This window comes from Sapajus apella, unplaced genomic scaffold (genome assembly GCF_009761245.1).
Source record: "Sapajus apella isolate SASKATOON/1434 unplaced genomic scaffold, GSC_monkey_1.0 scaffold3, whole genome shotgun sequence".
NCBI lineage: Eukaryota > Metazoa > Chordata > Mammalia > Primates > Cebidae > Sapajus > Sapajus apella.
In genome coordinates, this window is record NW_022436943.1 from 26,081,571 (window position 1) to 26,100,253 (window position 18,683).

Below are 18,683 nucleotides of genomic sequence, written 5' to 3' on the forward strand. Positions count from 1 at the left end.
TTCACCCAAACTGTCTTGACACACACAGATAAAGCTGAAAAAAGGCCCACAATTAGTGTTTACAAATAATGGGGTTAAGAGGACATATATACATAGCAGATGCCCTCTGGATTTCTCCCAGAGGGTTCTATAAAATAATAAGAATGCTTTGTAATTTCTTTAATCTGATTCTGCCCTCTGCCATGCTAACTCCCTAGTCTGTCTTTGGAGATCTTCCTTCTGGCCAGGAACACCTTCTAGAGCTAAATGACCTTTCCTGGTCTGGAGACTGTTGACTCCTAAATTTCTGTGGTTCTGGGATGCCAGGATAACCTGGCCCCTTTGGGGAGTAAGTAGACAGGCCTAGTTACTGTCATGCTGCTCTCTTACCCCACTCTCCATCCGCCACATGGTCCACAGGCAAGTCGACTCCAGATACTGTGCTACACGGGGGCAGGAAAAGGACCCACCCTACAAAGCCAGAGCCTTTGTAAACAGTGAATTTTAGATCCCACCAAAATGTCTCCTTAATGTCAAGGGTAAGATTTGGCTTAATGCCAGAGTTAATCTAACCAGACTGACTTTAGCTAGAAATAATCAGATTTCCAATTGTATTTCACTAAAATCTAAACATTAACCCCACGGAGATTATAAGGAGGTTAAAAATGCATTTCCTTAGAAATACACACACACACACACACACACACACACACACACACACACACACAACACAGTATCCTTAAAAAGGTTAGTATTTGCCTTTTTAAGAAACAGCTTATGCCTTGGGCAAGTCTGTACACGTGATATTTTTCCATTTCGTGTCTCTGACCTACAGTAAGCCTATTGTTTTGTTCCACAGGTGTATTACAACACGGATGATGAACGAGAAGGGTAAGACACTCAGTTCTTTCATTTCAACACCTCAAGTCAGTGGTAATGGCACTTCCAGCACTGGGTAACTCTAGGTAGAAAGTAAAACTGTCCTCTCACCTCAGGGCTCAGAGCTGAGAGATGCTTGATTCTGGGGACCATCTGGGAGGGAGGCTGGAGCCTGGAGGAATGAATAGCTTTCTACTTTTAGGACTCTTTCCACACCTGCTCCTGTCTATGACCCACCTCTTTGAATAACTAGCTGTTTTTCTAAGGGCCCTATCCCTTCCATTCCATCCTTTCATTAATAATCCAGTTGCTGAAATCTTCTCGATAGTCCTTCTTACCCATTGTTTGGCCCCAACACAAGAGCAAGATGAGCTTGAGGCAAGAGTCAAAGATGACAGCCTACCCTACTTCCAGTACTGCCTGGGCTGCACGCACAACTCTCAAAGCCTCTCCCTGAGAAGTTAGCCCGATAGGCCAGTAGTGAGGCTGGTTGGAAGACCAATTGGACTGAGAACCTTTTCAACTGTAGGCAAGAGACAGTCACAGAAACTCTCAATGTCTCCACATCATGTCTGCATAAGAGTGATGGGAGATGTTCTCCATCTTTGCCTAGGATACACGCCTGAATGTGGTCCTGCAGGCTTTTAGGAGGAGCCAGGTCTTCAAAGTGCTTTCTATCTACTAACTCATTTTGTAGACTCAGAATTTTTGGGCCAAAAAGACATCTTATGGTCATTTAGCTGACCTCTTCTTATAGATGATGGTAACAGCTATACCACCTCTTTGATGAGCAGCCAGCATGTTCTACTTGAAAATTCCCAGTGATAGAGAGTTCACTGGGTGTGAGATAGCCCATGACACCGTTGGACCATTCCAGCTCTTAGGGAGTTATTTTGTCTGTTGAGTGAATGTCTGCCTTCTTTTGACTTCTACCCATTGGCCTTAGTTCTGCTCTCTGGATAAGTCTCATCTTCTCATGTCATTCAAACATCCCCTTCCTCCCTACAACTGTTCTTTGTAAAATATAGTTTTACTTCTCAACATCTTAATTTCTCTCCAAGGTACACTACTAAATTTATTAGTAGTTTCCTTAAAATTGGCTGTGTCAGAATAAATATATGTTCTCAACCACCTGAGTTACAGATTATATTGGGAGATTCCTTCTTAGGACGTGGGTGCTATTTTATACTCAAAGTAATCTAGAACTACTTGCATTTTCAATAGCTACCTTATGTTCTTGGTTGCATTACATATGTGTTACTAAAATCTTTAGATCTTTTTTCTTCACACTACAATCAAACCAGGACTTTCCTATTCTTAAATAATTAATATATTTACTTGCAAAACATTTCACAGTTGGCTAAATGGCGCAGATATTGCTGAGTTTATTCCTAGAGCAGAGGTTGGCAAACTATAGCCACAGGACAAAATTGGGGCCACCACCTATTTTAGTATAGTCTGCAAACTACAAATGGTTTTTACATTTTTCAGTGGTTGAAAAGAATTCAAAAGAAGAAGAATATTGCTTGACATGTGAAAATTAAATAAAATCCAAGTGTCTTTAAGTAAAGTGCTACTGGAACACAGCTGTGTCAATTCATTTATGTATTGTCTGTGGCTGCTTTGCTGCTACAGCAGCAGAGCTGAGTACTTACAACAGAGACCATATGGCCTGCAAAGTCTAAATATTGATGGACCGCCCCTTTACAGAAAATGCTTGCCACCTTCTATCCTAAAAGGTAGAAAATCTCAAAGGAGTCAAATGATTCCCTGGCTAATTAGGAGCAGAACCTCATCCAGGATTTAACCTCTAAATTCTGAGTTCTAAATTTTCTAAATACTTAGTTAGACTGTTCTTTCTATCTTGGCACATAGATAATATATTCCCAGTGGTTGGAATGAACAGAAATGACTAGCACTGTCAATTCTAATCAGTAATTCCCACATTTAATGAGGCACAATGTGGTGTCCCAGAAACAACATTGAATGTGAGCTCAGGAAGCCCAAGATCTCCTCCTGGGCTGCTGCTGACTAATGTGAAGCCTTGGGCCAGCTCCTTGATCTCTGGGCTTTGGTTTCCTTAATTGACTTTGAGGATCTTGCACACGATCTTGAAGATTCCATCTAATACTAGCATGCTATTGTTCTCGTGGGAAAACTTAGTATTATGACTGAGAAGGGCCTGAGATCCTGAATTTGCCTTGATGGGCAGGCCTCAGTTGTAAATCTGTCTCACCTCAAACTGTCCTTCCTTGCAAGCTGAGTGCAGTTAGATGGCCATCGGCCTACTTGTAACTCCATTGATTTGGCTCCTCTGTGTTGGCTCACCCTGTGTTATTTTATAACCATGAGACCCAAGGCCTGCATCGTTTGCTCTGACACATCTAACTAGAGTTTGACTGAGCGATATGAACAGTGTCGGAGTCTGAGTGTTAAGACATGGTAGGTGTGTGGCTACTGTGGTGTATAAAAGTGATAATTAACGTTACTGGATACCTTGGCTAGGTACTGTGCTAAGTGCTTTATGCATGATCTCATTGAATTCTCCCAGATTTCGCATTATTCCCATTTTATAATGAGGAAACTGAGGCTTCAAAATATTAGGAGACAGCCGATAAATGATAGAGGTAGGATTTAAACCTGGGTCTTGCTGCATTTCCCATCACTGGCTTTTAGCCGTGATGCCCTATTGTCTAACCGTCTTAATTCTCGACCTGTGGCTACAAAGCAGGTATTGAGAGACAGGCCCTCGCTGAGATAGCTTTCCGACCTTGACAAAGGCACATCCTTTGTGGAGTGTAGGACCCAGATTGTAACAAGCCCAGATGCGTGTATCTGGCAGAGGGGACCAGATCTGAGGCCACCATATGTGTTCACCTAGTCCTAAGGAGTGCCAGCTTTACTGGCAATTGTACAACTTTCCTCAGGACTACTCATTGGCCATGTTCTTTCCTCTCTCTGACACATTGATGAATACTCACATTAATTAATGCTCACATTAGTGTTCAAGTATGCAAATGAGTGCTTAAAAGCATCACTCACACAATGACCAGACTGAGGATATAACACACAAGAGCCTCTCTCCTGGCAACCGCACTATCATGCAGATTTGTTGACTTCTCTCTATGACCGATTTGGTGGGCAGGGGATACAGCAGTTATAGACACGCAGTCTTTTGGACAGCAGTTCTCAACAGTAGGTCTCTTGCTGCACAATCGAATCACCTGGAGTGTTAAAAAATATCATGCAGAGGCCCTGCCTCTCCTGCAGGACCGAGGTCCTGTAGACACTGCCAGACCAAACCATGAGCTCGATCAAAGCATTGTTGAGAATAGAACAAGACCCTGCTCATCTTCCATGGAAACACACATTTTGGCAAGAATTTATTGCCTTTGGGAAAGTCAGAAATTATTAACCAATCAATAGTGAGTGCATTTAATCAACAGGATGTTAAATCTAAAAAGTCATCACTCTGTGTTTATTATCAGTTTTTATGGGGTTACAAAATAAAATTCTTCTAGAGTCCTATACTATTTCTCTTAAAGGAACAATTTTCCACATAATCAAGTGCTTTTCTTTGATAAGGTTGTCAGGGATGCCAAGCAAATCATGAAATGTGGGAGGTGATGGGCTATGCATTACCAAATATACCTGAATATAAAGTGATTAAGAATATTGGGCAATTTCTGCAGTTTCCCAAGGAGAAAATGAAAACAAAGTTTTGGGGCCAACCTGAACAGGTAAATCTTTATAGCCAAAAGAGTCAATGACTTACTGATACTTGCTCTGTTAATTTAATTACATATACATTTAAAGAAAAACATATTGTATAATTCAGAAATAGATATCATGTTTTGTGAAACACACTTGTTGAAATTCTTCATAATTCATCTTCAACATCAGGTTCTTTCTCAGCACTGAAGTTACTTTTTACCTGAAGTAACTGATATAAATGTTATATGTGGACCTGCTTTTACCATCTGTTTTTCCTTTGGTCTTGTTTATTGTCTACTTGATAAATATTGATTCAGTGGTGAACAATGTAGATAAAAATCATGGAGCTTATATATGATGATATTTCTTTCTTATCAATTCTGTGCTGCCTCAGTGGGTGAAGATCACCATAAATGAGTCAGGGACAGAGCTGACACAAACCTGGGTTGCAGTTTGTATTAGCCTCAGGCTACCTCTGGCTCATCCTAGGTTGTAGTTATGAGGGACTTACTCTGGGTCTTTTTTTTTTTTTTTTTTGGTGGGGACTGATACCTAATTGTTGATTCCTTAGGGTAGTGAAACTGCCACAACCTCTTCAGTGATTTTTCAAGGGCTTTTGCAAAACTTCTCTTGTCCTATGCATCTTAAGAACTTGGCAAATACCTTAACAGTAATACTACAGAGTATCTGGCTCACTTCTCTGTACCTCCCTTCTCTCTGGAAGTTTGACATAAATTCTGGGTGCCTTTGTAATCCTAAGCCCCAATTTTTGTTTCTCAAACACTATGAGATTGCCAAAAGCTATGAAAGCGTCCTTGCTCTTAGGTCTGAGCCTCTGGTGGGCTTATCATTCGCTACACCCCACTAGGAATTGGCAAATGCTTTGAGAGGAGAAGTGGTGACTAATGATCAACTCACCTCTCTTCAGTTCTCTCCTGAGATTTCAGCTCCTCAGATTCCAGCTCCCTCATCAGCAGTTCTCCAATACCTTCAATAAGATTTAAAAAATTTTTTGACAATTTTTCAAGTCATCTTGGCTAGAAAATTGCTCTGCCACAAGCTATACTATTTTAGCAGGAAACAGAAGTATCTGTATTATCTTTGAAAATGATTCCTCTGGGGCCTACTGACCTCGTTATTTATGACTTGCAATTTTGAGCTCATCTTTCAATAATAGTTACTAAATCTATGCTGTGTGGTTTTGTTTGTTTGTTTGTTTTTTTACTGACAGCTCAAATGGTTTCCATTAAATATCCCAAACTAGGATCAATTAAAATCATTTTGGGATAAGTTCTTCCCCAAAGAGTACTTTGTTGAAAATAAATTCATTCAGATCCTACTTTATAATGTGAAAGACTTTGTGCAGAGTTGAATAGAAGATGACCTCTTTTCTGAGGATAACATGGGCAAGGGACTTCGATTTAGATAGGGCATTCATGGAAGCAGCATACATAGGCCACAAGCAGAGTTGAGAAATAGGCAAACTACATCTCTGTGGTGCCTGCAACCCCATTCTGTACTCTTCTTGAGCAGCTCCTCAGTAGGCAAGCAATGCCTAGTGAAGTTGCGCCTGGCAGGTAGGATACAGCGTTGCCTTTCACAGGTATGGCCAGAGATCCATGCTTCAGACCTGACACCTTCCCACTGTTTTTTTCTGATGAAACTTAACACTACCTTCATGTCTCAGGGTCTTGCTCTCCCCAAGTTGACCCTACAAGGTAATGGCTGAATGTGCTGCTGGGCCTAGAATCATTCTACATAGTAGCCACGACATTGTGCTAGGGAGTTGGAATTGGTGTCAGAGAAAGCACTCTTTTCTTGCTCTCCAGTCTTTTTGTGGTACATTTATCCCTCACTGTCTGGGGAAGATTGGCCTTAGGACCTCCCATGGATACCAAAATTTGCAGACTGAAGAGTCTCTGGTATAAAATGGCATAGTATTTGCATATGACCAACACACATCCTCCCTTAAATAATCTCTAAATTATTTATAATGCCTATCCAATGCAAATTCTATGTAAGTAATTGATCTATTGTATTGTTTTGGGACTAATGATAAGGAAAAAAAGTCTGTACATATCCAGTACAGATGCAAATTTTTTCTGAATATTTCTTATTGTGGTTGGTCAAAGCCATGGATATGGAAGCCACAGATACAGACGGCGAGCTACAGTTGGAGTGGGCACTGGGGAACCTGAAATTTGCTTTTTTCATTTGTTAAATGAGGCAGTCATATCGCCCTTCTTTTCTTGCCTTCTTTGAAAATAAATGAAACAGTTGAATTTGAACCACACAAACTCATTCACTCCTACTGAGTTTACAGATTTGAAAGTGTGAAAAAACGTTTTTGAACTCCCTGAAGAAAGGTGTTTATCCAAGATGTTATTTTAATGGTAGAGTTTGTCATGGTTCAGAACAGGGTGCTATCAAAAGTCAGCAGAACTGGAAAAATATAAATAAATTTTGCTTGGTGAAAAGGAAAGTCACTAGCTTAGGAACTCTCGCACAGCATGATGAGTGTCTGGTGATATTTCAGGCTATTTACCCGTTATTAACCTACTGGTCACTGACTGCTGTGTGAATGGGTTTGTTAATCTTCTAGCCCTGAGGCCATGGTCTCCTCAGTAGAGTCACATGGCCTGCTTTTATGACAAGGTAGAGAGGAAAGCAGAGGGAACAGTGCCCTAAAACTTTTAATAAGTTAGCACCTTCAGCCGGGACCTGGGTTTTAAGTTTCTCCTCTAGTGGTTTCCGTAACTTGACTTACTAGGGGATAAATTAAGAGGATGCTGATGCTGAAGAGCATTTCTTATGCCTATCCTCATTATCTCAGGGTTATTGAGTAGCTTTGTCCTGAGGTTGCTCCCTCAAAGATGCTTCTCTGAACAGCCCGTTTCACGTATTATTTGTATGGCCCTGCATCTAACACTTAACACATTGCACCTTTTGTCATCAATGAAATGGATAAAATTAGCTCTTATCACAGCCAGCTCTCAGGTGCTCATAAGACTTCAGTGACTGAGGCGATATGTGCTTTGTAATATCTGATGTCTTATTAAGAACTTCAAAGGATAGATATACCTTCTGGATGTATAGAGAAGCTATACTGTACATCCAGAAGGTGTACTCTGGCTAGTATGAGAAGGTAAATTAAGACAGCATTGGTTTAATAAATTAAACTCTTAGACTTAACAGAAATGCTCTGGGGACTGTTTACAGTTTTGCATTGTGGTTTTTTTTTGTTTTTTTTGTTTTGGAGACAGAGTCTTGCTGCTGTATCACCCAGGGTAGAGTGCAGTGGTACAATCTTGGCTCACTGACACCTCTGCCTCCCAGGTTCTGGTGATTCTCCTGCCTCAGTCTCCTGAGTAGCTGGGATTACAGGCATGCATCACCATGCCCGGCTAATTTTTGTATTTTTAGTATAGATGGGGTTCCCCTATGTTGGCCAGGCTGGTCTCAAACTACCAACCTCAAGTGATCTGTCTGTCTCCATCTCCCACAGTGCTGGGATTACAAGCATGACCCACTGCGCCTGGCCATATCATGTGCTCTTCTTACCACTAGACCTCACCATTAGCTTCACTTGAGAATTGATATATAACTTCATAATGACAATAAAGCTGATGGAGAGTTGAAGGTTTTCATGATCTTGAAAGCTTAGGACTGATGATACTGTCAATCTCCTGTGCAGGGAGCTTTACCAACATTAGTCCTTTCATTTGGACCAAAAGTGTTGTTTGGAATGTCCACTCTCTGATGGTAAATGGATACTCTCACCCTCTTTCAAACTGTCTGCCTTGTTTACTGTTCTCAAGCTCTCTCTTCCTCTAGTCTCTCCAACTTGTCATTGTAGGTCATTGTCATCTTCATCTAACACTTGAAGAGTGCTTACTATGTGTTAACACTTGAGTGCTTTACACATGGGAATTTATTTAATTTTCTTAACAGCTTCCTTTGAAAGATAAGGAGACTGAGACCCAAGAAAGTTGAGGAACAGGTCCAGGCTCCTATAGCAAATTGTAAGGCAGATATTTAAACAGGGTAATCTGGTCCCAGAGTTCCTGTCTTAATAGTTCTGGCAAGCTGCCTGTCTGGCATTGTTTCATGTGCCTGGGCCTTAATCCTGAATGTTGAAACCTCAAAAGATCAAAAGTCCTGAAGTCTAAAATCCCTCACGTCATATTTTTGGGATTTCAACATTCAAAATCATGGCATCTGGGATTGTATCTTGGGGTAGTGACCAGCACTGGGTCCCAGGAATCTTTAGACAGGCTAAATATTTCTAAAAACCTGTATCTGCTCCATTGAAGGTTTGAATCTTACTATTTTAAGATTCCATTCGGTGGCATTTTTTCAGTATCAGTGACTTCTATCCTCTTGATTTCTATTTCTCTCTCAAAAAAAAAAAAAAAAATTCCTCCCCTTGTGTAGGGTGCCCAGAATGAACAGGGACTGTGGGAGGACATGGAGACCCATCAGAACTGGTTGAGCTGGGGACTTGCAGGGCCTCAGCACCACAGGCTTCCGGGAAGGGAGACTGCAAACCTCTCCTGAGAAGGAACGAAGGCCTGCGCAGCTGAGGTCTGAGTGTCTAAGGAACTTCCACCACTGCAGTCCATTTGCTGCAGCCAAATGGAGAGGCAGAGCATCAGGAAGGCAGGACAGCCGCATCACAGAACCTACGGCAGGCTCACAGCATTTCCAGAGGTCACTGCTGGGCCCCAAGGGGCCGGCAAAAGGGGTAGGCCACCCAGGCCTTAGCTGGTTGGGAGGAGCTGATGTGACTTGGACACCACACTGACGCCAGGGATTTCCTTCCCCGCAGCCTCGATCCTGAGCGGAAAGAAGGGATAGGTATTGGACGGAGTGGGTAAAACCCTGAAGTCTCACCTTAGTGGATCCATATTCCACAGCGGGAAGCACGAGTTGGGTCCATGCCCTGAAGCTAGTGGTGTGTGCTGCTTCAGACAGGGATTGTTTGGGACTTGCGAGGGGAAGAAGGAGGTTGGTGAGTGGATCCAGCTATGGAGCATAGGAATGGTATAAGCCAAGGAAAAGACAGAAACTGACAGGCACATGAACATGTGTTTTGACACCTTGCCGGTTTTACTTAAGGATTTCTGCTTATCTTTTCTAGCAGCAGTGTTCTTGTTAAACGGATGTTCAGGCCCATGGAAGAGGAGTTTGGTCCAGTGCCTTCTAAGCAGATGAAAGAAGAAGGGACGAAGCGAGGTATCTCTCCTACTGGGGCATGCCCTCCCAGAAGGGGTGCAGGGTATCTCTCCTAAGAAGAGCTTGCGGCCCTCTTGCCCAGGCCCCTGCGGCTCTGTGCCAGCCTGGTGACTTTCTCTTCACACGGGAAGTCTGTAGTCTTCTCCTGTGCTTTAAACGCTGTCATTTTAAACACCTTAAATAAACATTTGTTATCCCTTGGTTCCTTTGCCTTGGGAGAACATAATGAATAAACAGACTCATCCTGCAGTGAGGTACAAGGTTAAGAATGAAACTCTTGGTGTTTGTGTGTGTGTGTATGTGTATGTGTGTAACAGTCACACCTCATAAGAAGCAGAGATTGAGCCTCATTCAATACATGCAAATGATTCATCTCACACAAATAAATGAGCCTTAGGTTTCTGTGGCATCACCACTGACTCATTTTCTCTCAGTCAAGGGTCTTACTCTGCTTCATCAAGAGGGTAAGAAACAAAGCTGGCTGTGTCCATGTCTTGCTCAGCATGTCAATGCCATGCACGATTCCTTGCCCTCCCATGGAGTAAGAGGAAAGTGTGTGGGTGCACATTCACCCCAGTATCCTGCTGCAGCCAACACTGAGGCTTCTAGAAACCCAAGACCTAGCTAGTACTAGACTTTTTTTTTTTTTTGAGACAGGGTCTTAACCCGCCACCCGGGCTGTAGTGCAGTGGCGTGATCACAGCTCACTGCAGCCTTGACCTGCTGGCTTTCAGCTATCCTCCCACCTCAGCCTCCTGAGCATCTGGGACCAGAGGCATGCACCACTGTGTCTGGCTAATTTAGTTTTTTGTAGAAACAAGGTCTCAATACATTGGTCTGGTCTCAAACTCCTGAGCTCAAGCTATCCTCCTGCCTCAGCCTCCCAGCAGTATGGACTTGCAGTGAGTCAGTTCACCATGTTAAATATGCCTGCCATCTGCATAGACTTGAGTGCTTTGTTATTGAGAAAGTTGATTTTATTTTTCCTGTGTGTTGTGATGGGATGTGCACTGCGGTCAGTTCTCTGTATCCTGCCACAGCCACCTACTGTTGTGTGACCTTGGAGAGGTTCCTCACCCTTCTGCTCCACGGAGCCCTCATCTGTAAAAAGGAGATGGCAGGAGTGCCCACCTCACAGAGCTTCGTGAGGACTGAGGAGTTAATACCTGGGAGACATTTCAGGCTAGCACCACACACAGGGGCAGTACTCTGTGTTCACTGTTGTAACTGTTCATTTTATTATTAGTAACTAGTTAAGTGATATTATCATAACTCTAGGTAAGTAATTAGTGCTTCAGAATGGAAACAGCATAAATGCTACATTAGAAACATTTAAATCTTTACAAAAGTTTCTTTAAAAAAATTTTTTTTTTTGAGGCAGAGTCTCATTGTCTCCCAGACTGGAGTGCAGTGGTATGATTTCAGCTCACTGCAACCTCCACCTAACAGGCTCAGGTGGTCCTCCCACCTCAGCCTCCTGAGTAGCTGGGACAACAGGTGCACACTACCACACCTGGCTAATTTTTTGGTAAAATAGGGTTTTGCCATGTTGCCCAGGCTGGTCTCGATCTCTGAAGCTCAAGTGATCTGCCTGCCTCAGCCTTCCAAAGTACTGGGATTACAAGTGTGAGCCACCATGCCCCGCCAAACCTTTTAAAGAATTTCTGACTTCACAAACTCACCATCAAATATTGCAGTACCTTTGAACTTCATTCTTGGATGGCTTTTCTAGAGAGTCAGGGCAGTGACATGGATATCAGGAATCACAGAATCGCACAGGTGAAGCTAATTATAGCTAGCCTTCACATAGAGTGCCTGAGGTTAACCCAAAGACTGTTATTCAGATTATTTTGAGATTGTGAAACCAGCACCAAACTTGCCACTAGAAATTGTATTGGGCTGTGGCCTTTGAAACATCTGAATCATAGACACATGAGGGCGCTGTAACCTTTCAGCAGTGAAGGACTCTCCCCAGGAGTGACTTTTCTTGAGAAAAGGTCAGTGGAGTTACTGGACCCCTTGTTCGGAGCATCTGCTGAGCCGGTCTTTGACAAGTAGGAGAATCAGCCTTAGTGACTTTGTCTATCGTTTATTTGTTAGAAGTTCTCCAAGAGGAGAGAATGAACATAATTATCACTAATGCCATGAGTATTGGTTTTTGCCTTTGTGGCCATTTGTCAAGGTAGCTGGGTGGGAGTCCCTTGTGGGCTGCCTTGTGGCTACCTGCCTTTGGCTGCACAATGCCTGGGACACGTAATGGTTGTTCTTGCGACTATCAGCAGAGTGACTATTACAGAGTAATGAAAGCTGACTCCCTGCAAAAGCTGTCGGGGTAAACTGTGAGACCAGCATGCCCCATGATTTGCTGTCAACAGGCCCAGCAGGGGAATGGTGGAGCTGCCCTGCCTGGTGCCTCTCCCAGGCCCATCAACATGGCTCCCTTCACACTTTCCAGCCATACCTGAAGCAAGAGTAGCAGCCATATCATTTTAAAGACCATGATTTCAAAAGAAAAGATTTGTAAATCCAGTGGAAGCAATACTCATAAGAGAATATGGTTTGTGGGGTGGGGCGCTGTGGCTCATGCCTGTAATTCCAGCACTTTGGGAAGCCCAGGCAGGTGGATCACTTGAGGCCAGGAGTTCGAGACCAGCCTGGCCAACATGGCAAAATCCCTTCTCTACTAAAAATACAAAAAATTACTCATATGTGGTGGCACACACCTGCAATCCCAGCTACTTAGGAGGCTGAGGCATGAGATTCATTTGAACCCAGGAGGCCGAGGTTGTAGTGAGCTGATATCAGGCTGCTGCACTCCAGCCTGGGTGAAAGCAAGACTCTGTCTCAAAATAAAAGAATGTAATTTAGGGGTCAGCCTGCTGGAAATTACTTTTCGTTTCCTATTTGGGGCTGCAGAGAGAAGTTATAGACTGTTCATCTGCAGCAGCAACCAATGGTTTTTTTCCTTGACTTGAATTTTCCTTATCTGGATGTAACTGAGGTCCTGTATTCTAATTATTTTTCCTTGTACTGCTAACACTGAGTCCTCTTGTAATAGCCATTAGGTCATTAGATTATTTTAGCTGAAATGAAGGCTATAAAATATTCCTTCCAAGGAACTAAATTTGGAAATCTTTGGAGGCACATTCTATTTATTTAATTGGTACTTTATTTTTATATTTGGTAAAGAGAAGAGAATCAGCAATACTTGTTCTTTATTACTATTTTTTCTTTCTTTCTCCCCTCACACCCCCACACACACTAATTGAACATCCACAGCCTGCAGAAAAGAAATGCAGGCAGAAGCCACATGTACCTGTGTAGACTTGGCCTTTGTGAAGCAACCAGCTTTAATGAAGTCCTCTGGGACTGGGAGGAGAGGGAGGAGGGGAGGGAGTTTGGATGAGAGCTGATTTCATTTTCTAGCTTCAACTTTGTTTTTCTGGTTTCTGGCTTTGTTGGTATCTGAGTGTCGCTGGTACCCAGAGTTGGCAGGGTTTTTTGACCTGTGCATTTTCCCTAGATGGCCACGGGGCTTCAGCCTTAACCCTCTTCCTTCCCTTTGAAGGAAGAATCAGAAGCCATCTCCCTGGGAGGAGGGAAACCACTCAGTGGGGATGAGGGTGGCCTCTGAATGACAGTTCCAAGTTTATTCTGGGAGCTCAGCCGCAGAACACAGCTGCTGTAAGGATGGGGACAGGTGAAGGGCAAGGGTGGCAGAAGGAACATCTGCCAGCAGCTGTCATGTCTGTGGGACCCTGGGGGAGTGTCTCAGCCTCTCTGAACTTGAGTGTGCACATCTTTAAAAATAGCTGAGACCTCCCTACCATTTCTCATACTCTCTACATTCTCAAATTCAGAATGTTATTTTGCAGAGAAAGAAATAGAGATGCTGTACTCCACCTCACGGAGGGCACTAGAACCGTGACAGCTGCTTCCCCCATTGATTGAGGATGGGTACTTGCTGTAAGCAGGCCCTGGGCCAAGCGAGCCACATGGCTTTTATTTCATTTAACCCTCAAAGTAGCCCTGCAAGGCAGATATTATCTCTGCTTCACAGAGACCAAGGCTTGGAGACTTTAAATGACCAGGGCCCATAGCAGGGGTTGCACTCTGGGGTCAAAGTCAGCCCTGTGGGACTCCAGATCCTAAGTCTCTTCTTCCCCTGGTTTCAGACTGTCCGTCTCCCTCCCAGGCCTGTGCACATGTTGGTTATCTACCTGGAGTTTGCTCTCCCTCTCCTCCCTTTGTCCCCACTGCTCCCACCTCGTCACTTGCCTGTATTGACACACACACAATTCACAACTTGGATCTCTCCTTCAAAGGACCCTTCCAGGAGCTTTTCCCCCAACCCCTCCAGGTCAAGGCCAGGCCCCTATGTCATTTTTCTTCATAACCTGTGTCTAGTCTGCTTATGTGAGGCATGTCTGCTTCTCTAAATGGACTACAAACTCCTTAAGGACAGGGGCTGTGACTTAACTCACACTGCTACAGCCCCAGCTCCTAGCATGCACAGCCTCTGGGCCCAGGTGGGCATTCAGTAATATTTGTCAAAGGAACAAATAAGATAGAAGAAAGACGCTGCAGAAAGAGATGTCGTGTACCCATGTGGAGAAATTCCACTGGGAACACTGATGTCAAAGCTTCTTACAGCCGGGTTGTTGGTTTATCTCATTGAATCATTCCTTAATAGTCCCTAGCCACAGGTTGTTTGTGGAGATGTCTCAGTCACCCTTGTTGAATGTCGTCTGGGCCAGGGGTCTGAGGCTTCGAAGGAGGTGCCAGCCTGCAACACCTATGTGACAGGAAACAATCCCCTGGGGCAGCTGCGGAATTGTGTGGGCCCTCGGTCACGTGGTTCTCCTGCCTTTCTTTTCCAGTGCTCTTGTACGTGAGGAAGGAGACCGACGATGTGTTCGATGCATTGATGCTGAAGTCTCCCACGGTGAAGGGCCTGATGGAAGCGGTAAGCCATGTGCCCCTTGCAGCCTCCAGGAAGCCTGCTATGTTCTCTCCCTTCTAGAATTCATGTACTAACATGCAGCCACTGAGATGGTTTCAGAATGAGCTTTACGCAGAACAAGAAAAACCTGAGATTTGTGGAGGCATCGATCTCCATACTGTCAAGGCTTATTAGCATCTTGAGGAGAAGGAAACTGAGAAACTGCTAATTCCCTGTCAGTTTAAGGCTAATCACAGTGAGATGCTGTGGAGGAGGGTAAAACTGAATTCTCACATGTCTCTTGGTATGAAACCAAATTAGATATGATTAACTCTCAAATATATACAAAACAAAAGCAATTAACAAGTGTCCAGAATAAAAATATAATTTCTTGGTTAAAAAAAACGCAGAATTATAGTGATTTGCAGTAAGATTCTTCCCTTCCTATCCCTGGTCTTGTCTAGTATTACCCACCTTGGACTTGCAAAAAGTTGTTTTACATTTTATTTATGTGTTATTCACCTGAATATAACTATAGTAGAACTCTGAATATAATCTCTAACTCCCCCCACTCCCAACCCCTTCCTCCTCCACTGCCCCATACAACTATATTGTCGAAGATTTGTTTTTTTATAGTGATAGAGACAACATGACTGCCAGAAACACAGTTTAAAATTGTTGGTTGGTTTGGAAAACTGCTACATTGGAACGGCGTCTTGGGTTACGGAGCCAAATGTTAAACTATATAGGATAGTTCCTGTAAGTGGAATCAGACAATTTCTTTCTTCTGGAATACTCTTTTTGAGCCTCCTTTCTGTTGTAGTATAAATCAGGACTTCACTCTTTTTTTTTTATTAAATAATATTTCACCGTATAAATATACCACATTTTGTATTTCCATTCATCAGTTGATGGACACTGGAATTTTTCTACCTTTTGGCTATTGTGAATACTGCCAATATGCACATTCATGGACAAGTTTTGTTTGAACACTTGTTTCCATTTCTTTTGGGTATGTTCCAAGGCATGGAATTGCTCAGCCAGACTCAAAAAGCCACATGTGGTATGATTCAGTTTATAGGACATATTCAGAATAAGCAAATCCATAGAAACGAAGGGCAGGATAGTGGTTGCCGGGGGTTGGGGGAAGAAGGCGGAGCGACCGCTTAATCGGTTTTCCTTGGGAGGGATGAAAATATTTTGGAATTAGATAGCGGTGATGGTTGTACAATATTGTGTATTGTGAATCTACTCAACAGCACTGAATTATATACTTTAAAGTGGTTAAAATGGTGAATTGTTATCTATTTATCTATCTGGCATTCATTTTTAAAATGAATTAACCAGAATGTCACTGTGTCACCCTCTGTGATCTGTTGTTAACGAGTCCCCAGGCAATTCCAAGTGGAGCATCAAGGACCTCTGTCTAAGAAACGCTGATGGAGGGCTAGGTCATCTTTTTTGTTCTGCAGGATTTTTCCATAGGATAGAGTTCGTCATTACTGAATCTGCCTCACATTAAGGAAAAACAAAAACAGAAATCAATGTAACAAAAATCTGACCTGCATCCCTTCAAATAAACCAGGATTTCAAAAAATGAGTCTAAAATTGCCAGAAGATAGAATAATAAGCTGGAAAAGCTCATAAAATATTCAGACCTTTCTGGACAACTTTTGGATAATTTCATACTCCAATCTGGCCTTTAAGACCATATTGCCAAGACTGACTTGACCAGGACAGTGGTGTTTAAAAACCACAGAAGCAGTTGTTTAAATGCATATTCTCTGACTTCAACTCTAGAGATTCAGATACTTCCGCAAGGTAGATCAAGGAAGGGAAGAAGTGGGGATCGGGAACCTGTATTTTTAACGAGCTCTTAAGAATATTCCGAGATGAGTTAGGTGTGAGAACCTCTGATCTAGACTGTTTCTGAATTGATTCCTTACACTCTGAGCCTTCCTTTTGCTTTGGTGTCTTTTCTTTACCTTCCATAGCATCTGACCAGTTCTGTAAGTGTTCTGTAAATGGAATTGCACTGGACCACAGTGGAACTCAGTGTCACCTTCACTTCCACCTAAACAGCAGCTCAGCAACCCCTGCCTACCGTCCCCGCCACCGTAGCATCCGGCTATTGATCCCTTTTAGCAGGTGCTCATTCCAACTGCCTTGCTTTGGTTAGCTGAAGGTACAGGGTGAGGGGTAGGGATGTATCCTTTGACCCTGTAAGCCACAGAGAGGTCAGGTTCCCTAGGCTGACTCTCCTCAGATTTCTTAGGGCAATTCTGATTTTAACTCCTCTTTATGTCTAAAATGAAAAGGTTTCATTGAAGCACCAACACAAGCTATCTCCTTGCTTCCTAAGTTATGCAAATGGGAAAGCAATGCAAGAGATGTTCCCCCAGGATCCTCTGGTGGGGCCATCTGGAATGACAAAGCAGCCCCTGCAACTTAGGGGTAACCATGAAGAACAGCAGGCTCTGTTTAAGCAAGGGCATAAGCACGATGTGAAATGAGGCGGTAGAATTTTGAAGAAAAGTGGCTCCTGCTCACTATAGTTATACCTAAATTTATTTGGGACCTTGATGGGGAAAGAAAGTGTTCATTTCAGGGTTCCTTGGGTTCTCGTAAGACCAGGACCTTACTAGTACATGACACTTTACCATAGTGAGACTTACCAGTGCACACTCATATATGGGTAATATGCATGTGTATAATATAAATATACACGGTATGACATATTGTATATCTATATTGGTATATACAAATGTATATTGGTAATGTGTGTGTGTATAAAACAAAACAAATATACATATGTACTATACAGACAGTATAGCCTAGGGGTCAGCATATGGGCTTGCTCTCAGAAAACCTGTGTTCAGGTTCTGACTGTTCCTCTTGCTAGCTGGACCTTTTTTCTTAACCTTGATCACTGTTAAAATGGAAACAATAATACTACCTATCTTGTGGGGATGTTGTGAGGATGAAATGAGATAACAGATCTGAAACTCTGCCGGCCACAGCATATACCAAATCCACAGTTAATTAGCCTTTGTTATTAAACCATTGTTTGGGTAGAAATCCTCAGATTTTGGATTTCTCAAGTACTCCTTTTCTACAGTCCAAAAGGCAGAATGTTATTTTTGCTTGTGATTCCATTATGTAATATCCCACGAATGTGAAATTTCAGCGGAGGAACAGGGCTGTGGAAATGGGCAGATATCTGCATCTGAAACTCTGAAGTCGTGTGGGGAGGTCCTCTCTCCTGAGCCCAGAGGCAGAAAGCTGCTCCCAAGAAATTATCTTTATGCCCCACAGTCCAAAGTCCCACATTAAACAAAATCTCAAGACAAGAAGGCAACGTGACGCTGGCCTCCATGTTTTGTTTTGACTTTTAATTTCAAAATAATGTCATTGTGTGGGGGCTTATGGTGTTTAACAACTGAAAGTTATATAGACAGAAAAGAATGCTCAGTGAGTAGAAAAGGAAAAAATCTTAACTTTTAAGAAAACTTGTTTAATCAAGAGATATTATACTTACCCTCAGGCCATCAATTTGAACCCTGTCACTGGTTGAAAATGGCTTCCCATAAACACAAACATAGTCCCCTACTCGTTACTGTGGACCTAGGGCATTGCTTACCTAACTGGGCCCAGCAGAATCACCTGGGGTACCTTTCAAAGACACCATCCCATGGGCAGATCACTTGAGGTCAGGAGTTCAAGACCAGCCTGGTCAACATGGTGAAACCCCATCTCTACCAAAAAATTAGCTGGGTGTGCTGGCATGCGCTGTAGTCCCAGTTACTTAAGAGGCCGAGGCATGAGAATTGCTTGAACCCAGGAGGTGGAGGTTGCAGTGAGCCAAGATCATGCCACTGCACTCCAGAATGGGCGACAGAATGAGACTCCATCACAAAAAATAAAAAAACAAAGA

The 18,683-nt window shown here is 43.0% G+C and overlaps 1 protein-coding gene across 1 annotated transcript in view; it reads left to right on the forward strand.

Moving 5' to 3' along the window:
* Nucleotides 1-18,683, forward strand: part of GRHL2 (grainyhead like transcription factor 2) — a 190,658-nt gene that overhangs the window by 155,712 nt on the left and 16,263 nt on the right. The window contains exons 10-12 of the mRNA XM_032247908.1: nt 839-870; nt 9,713-9,807; nt 14,688-14,773. Coding sequence (XP_032103799.1) covers nt 839-870; nt 9,713-9,807; nt 14,688-14,773 — 213 coding nt within the window. The remainder of the gene's footprint in view (nt 1-838; nt 871-9,712; nt 9,808-14,687; nt 14,774-18,683) is intronic.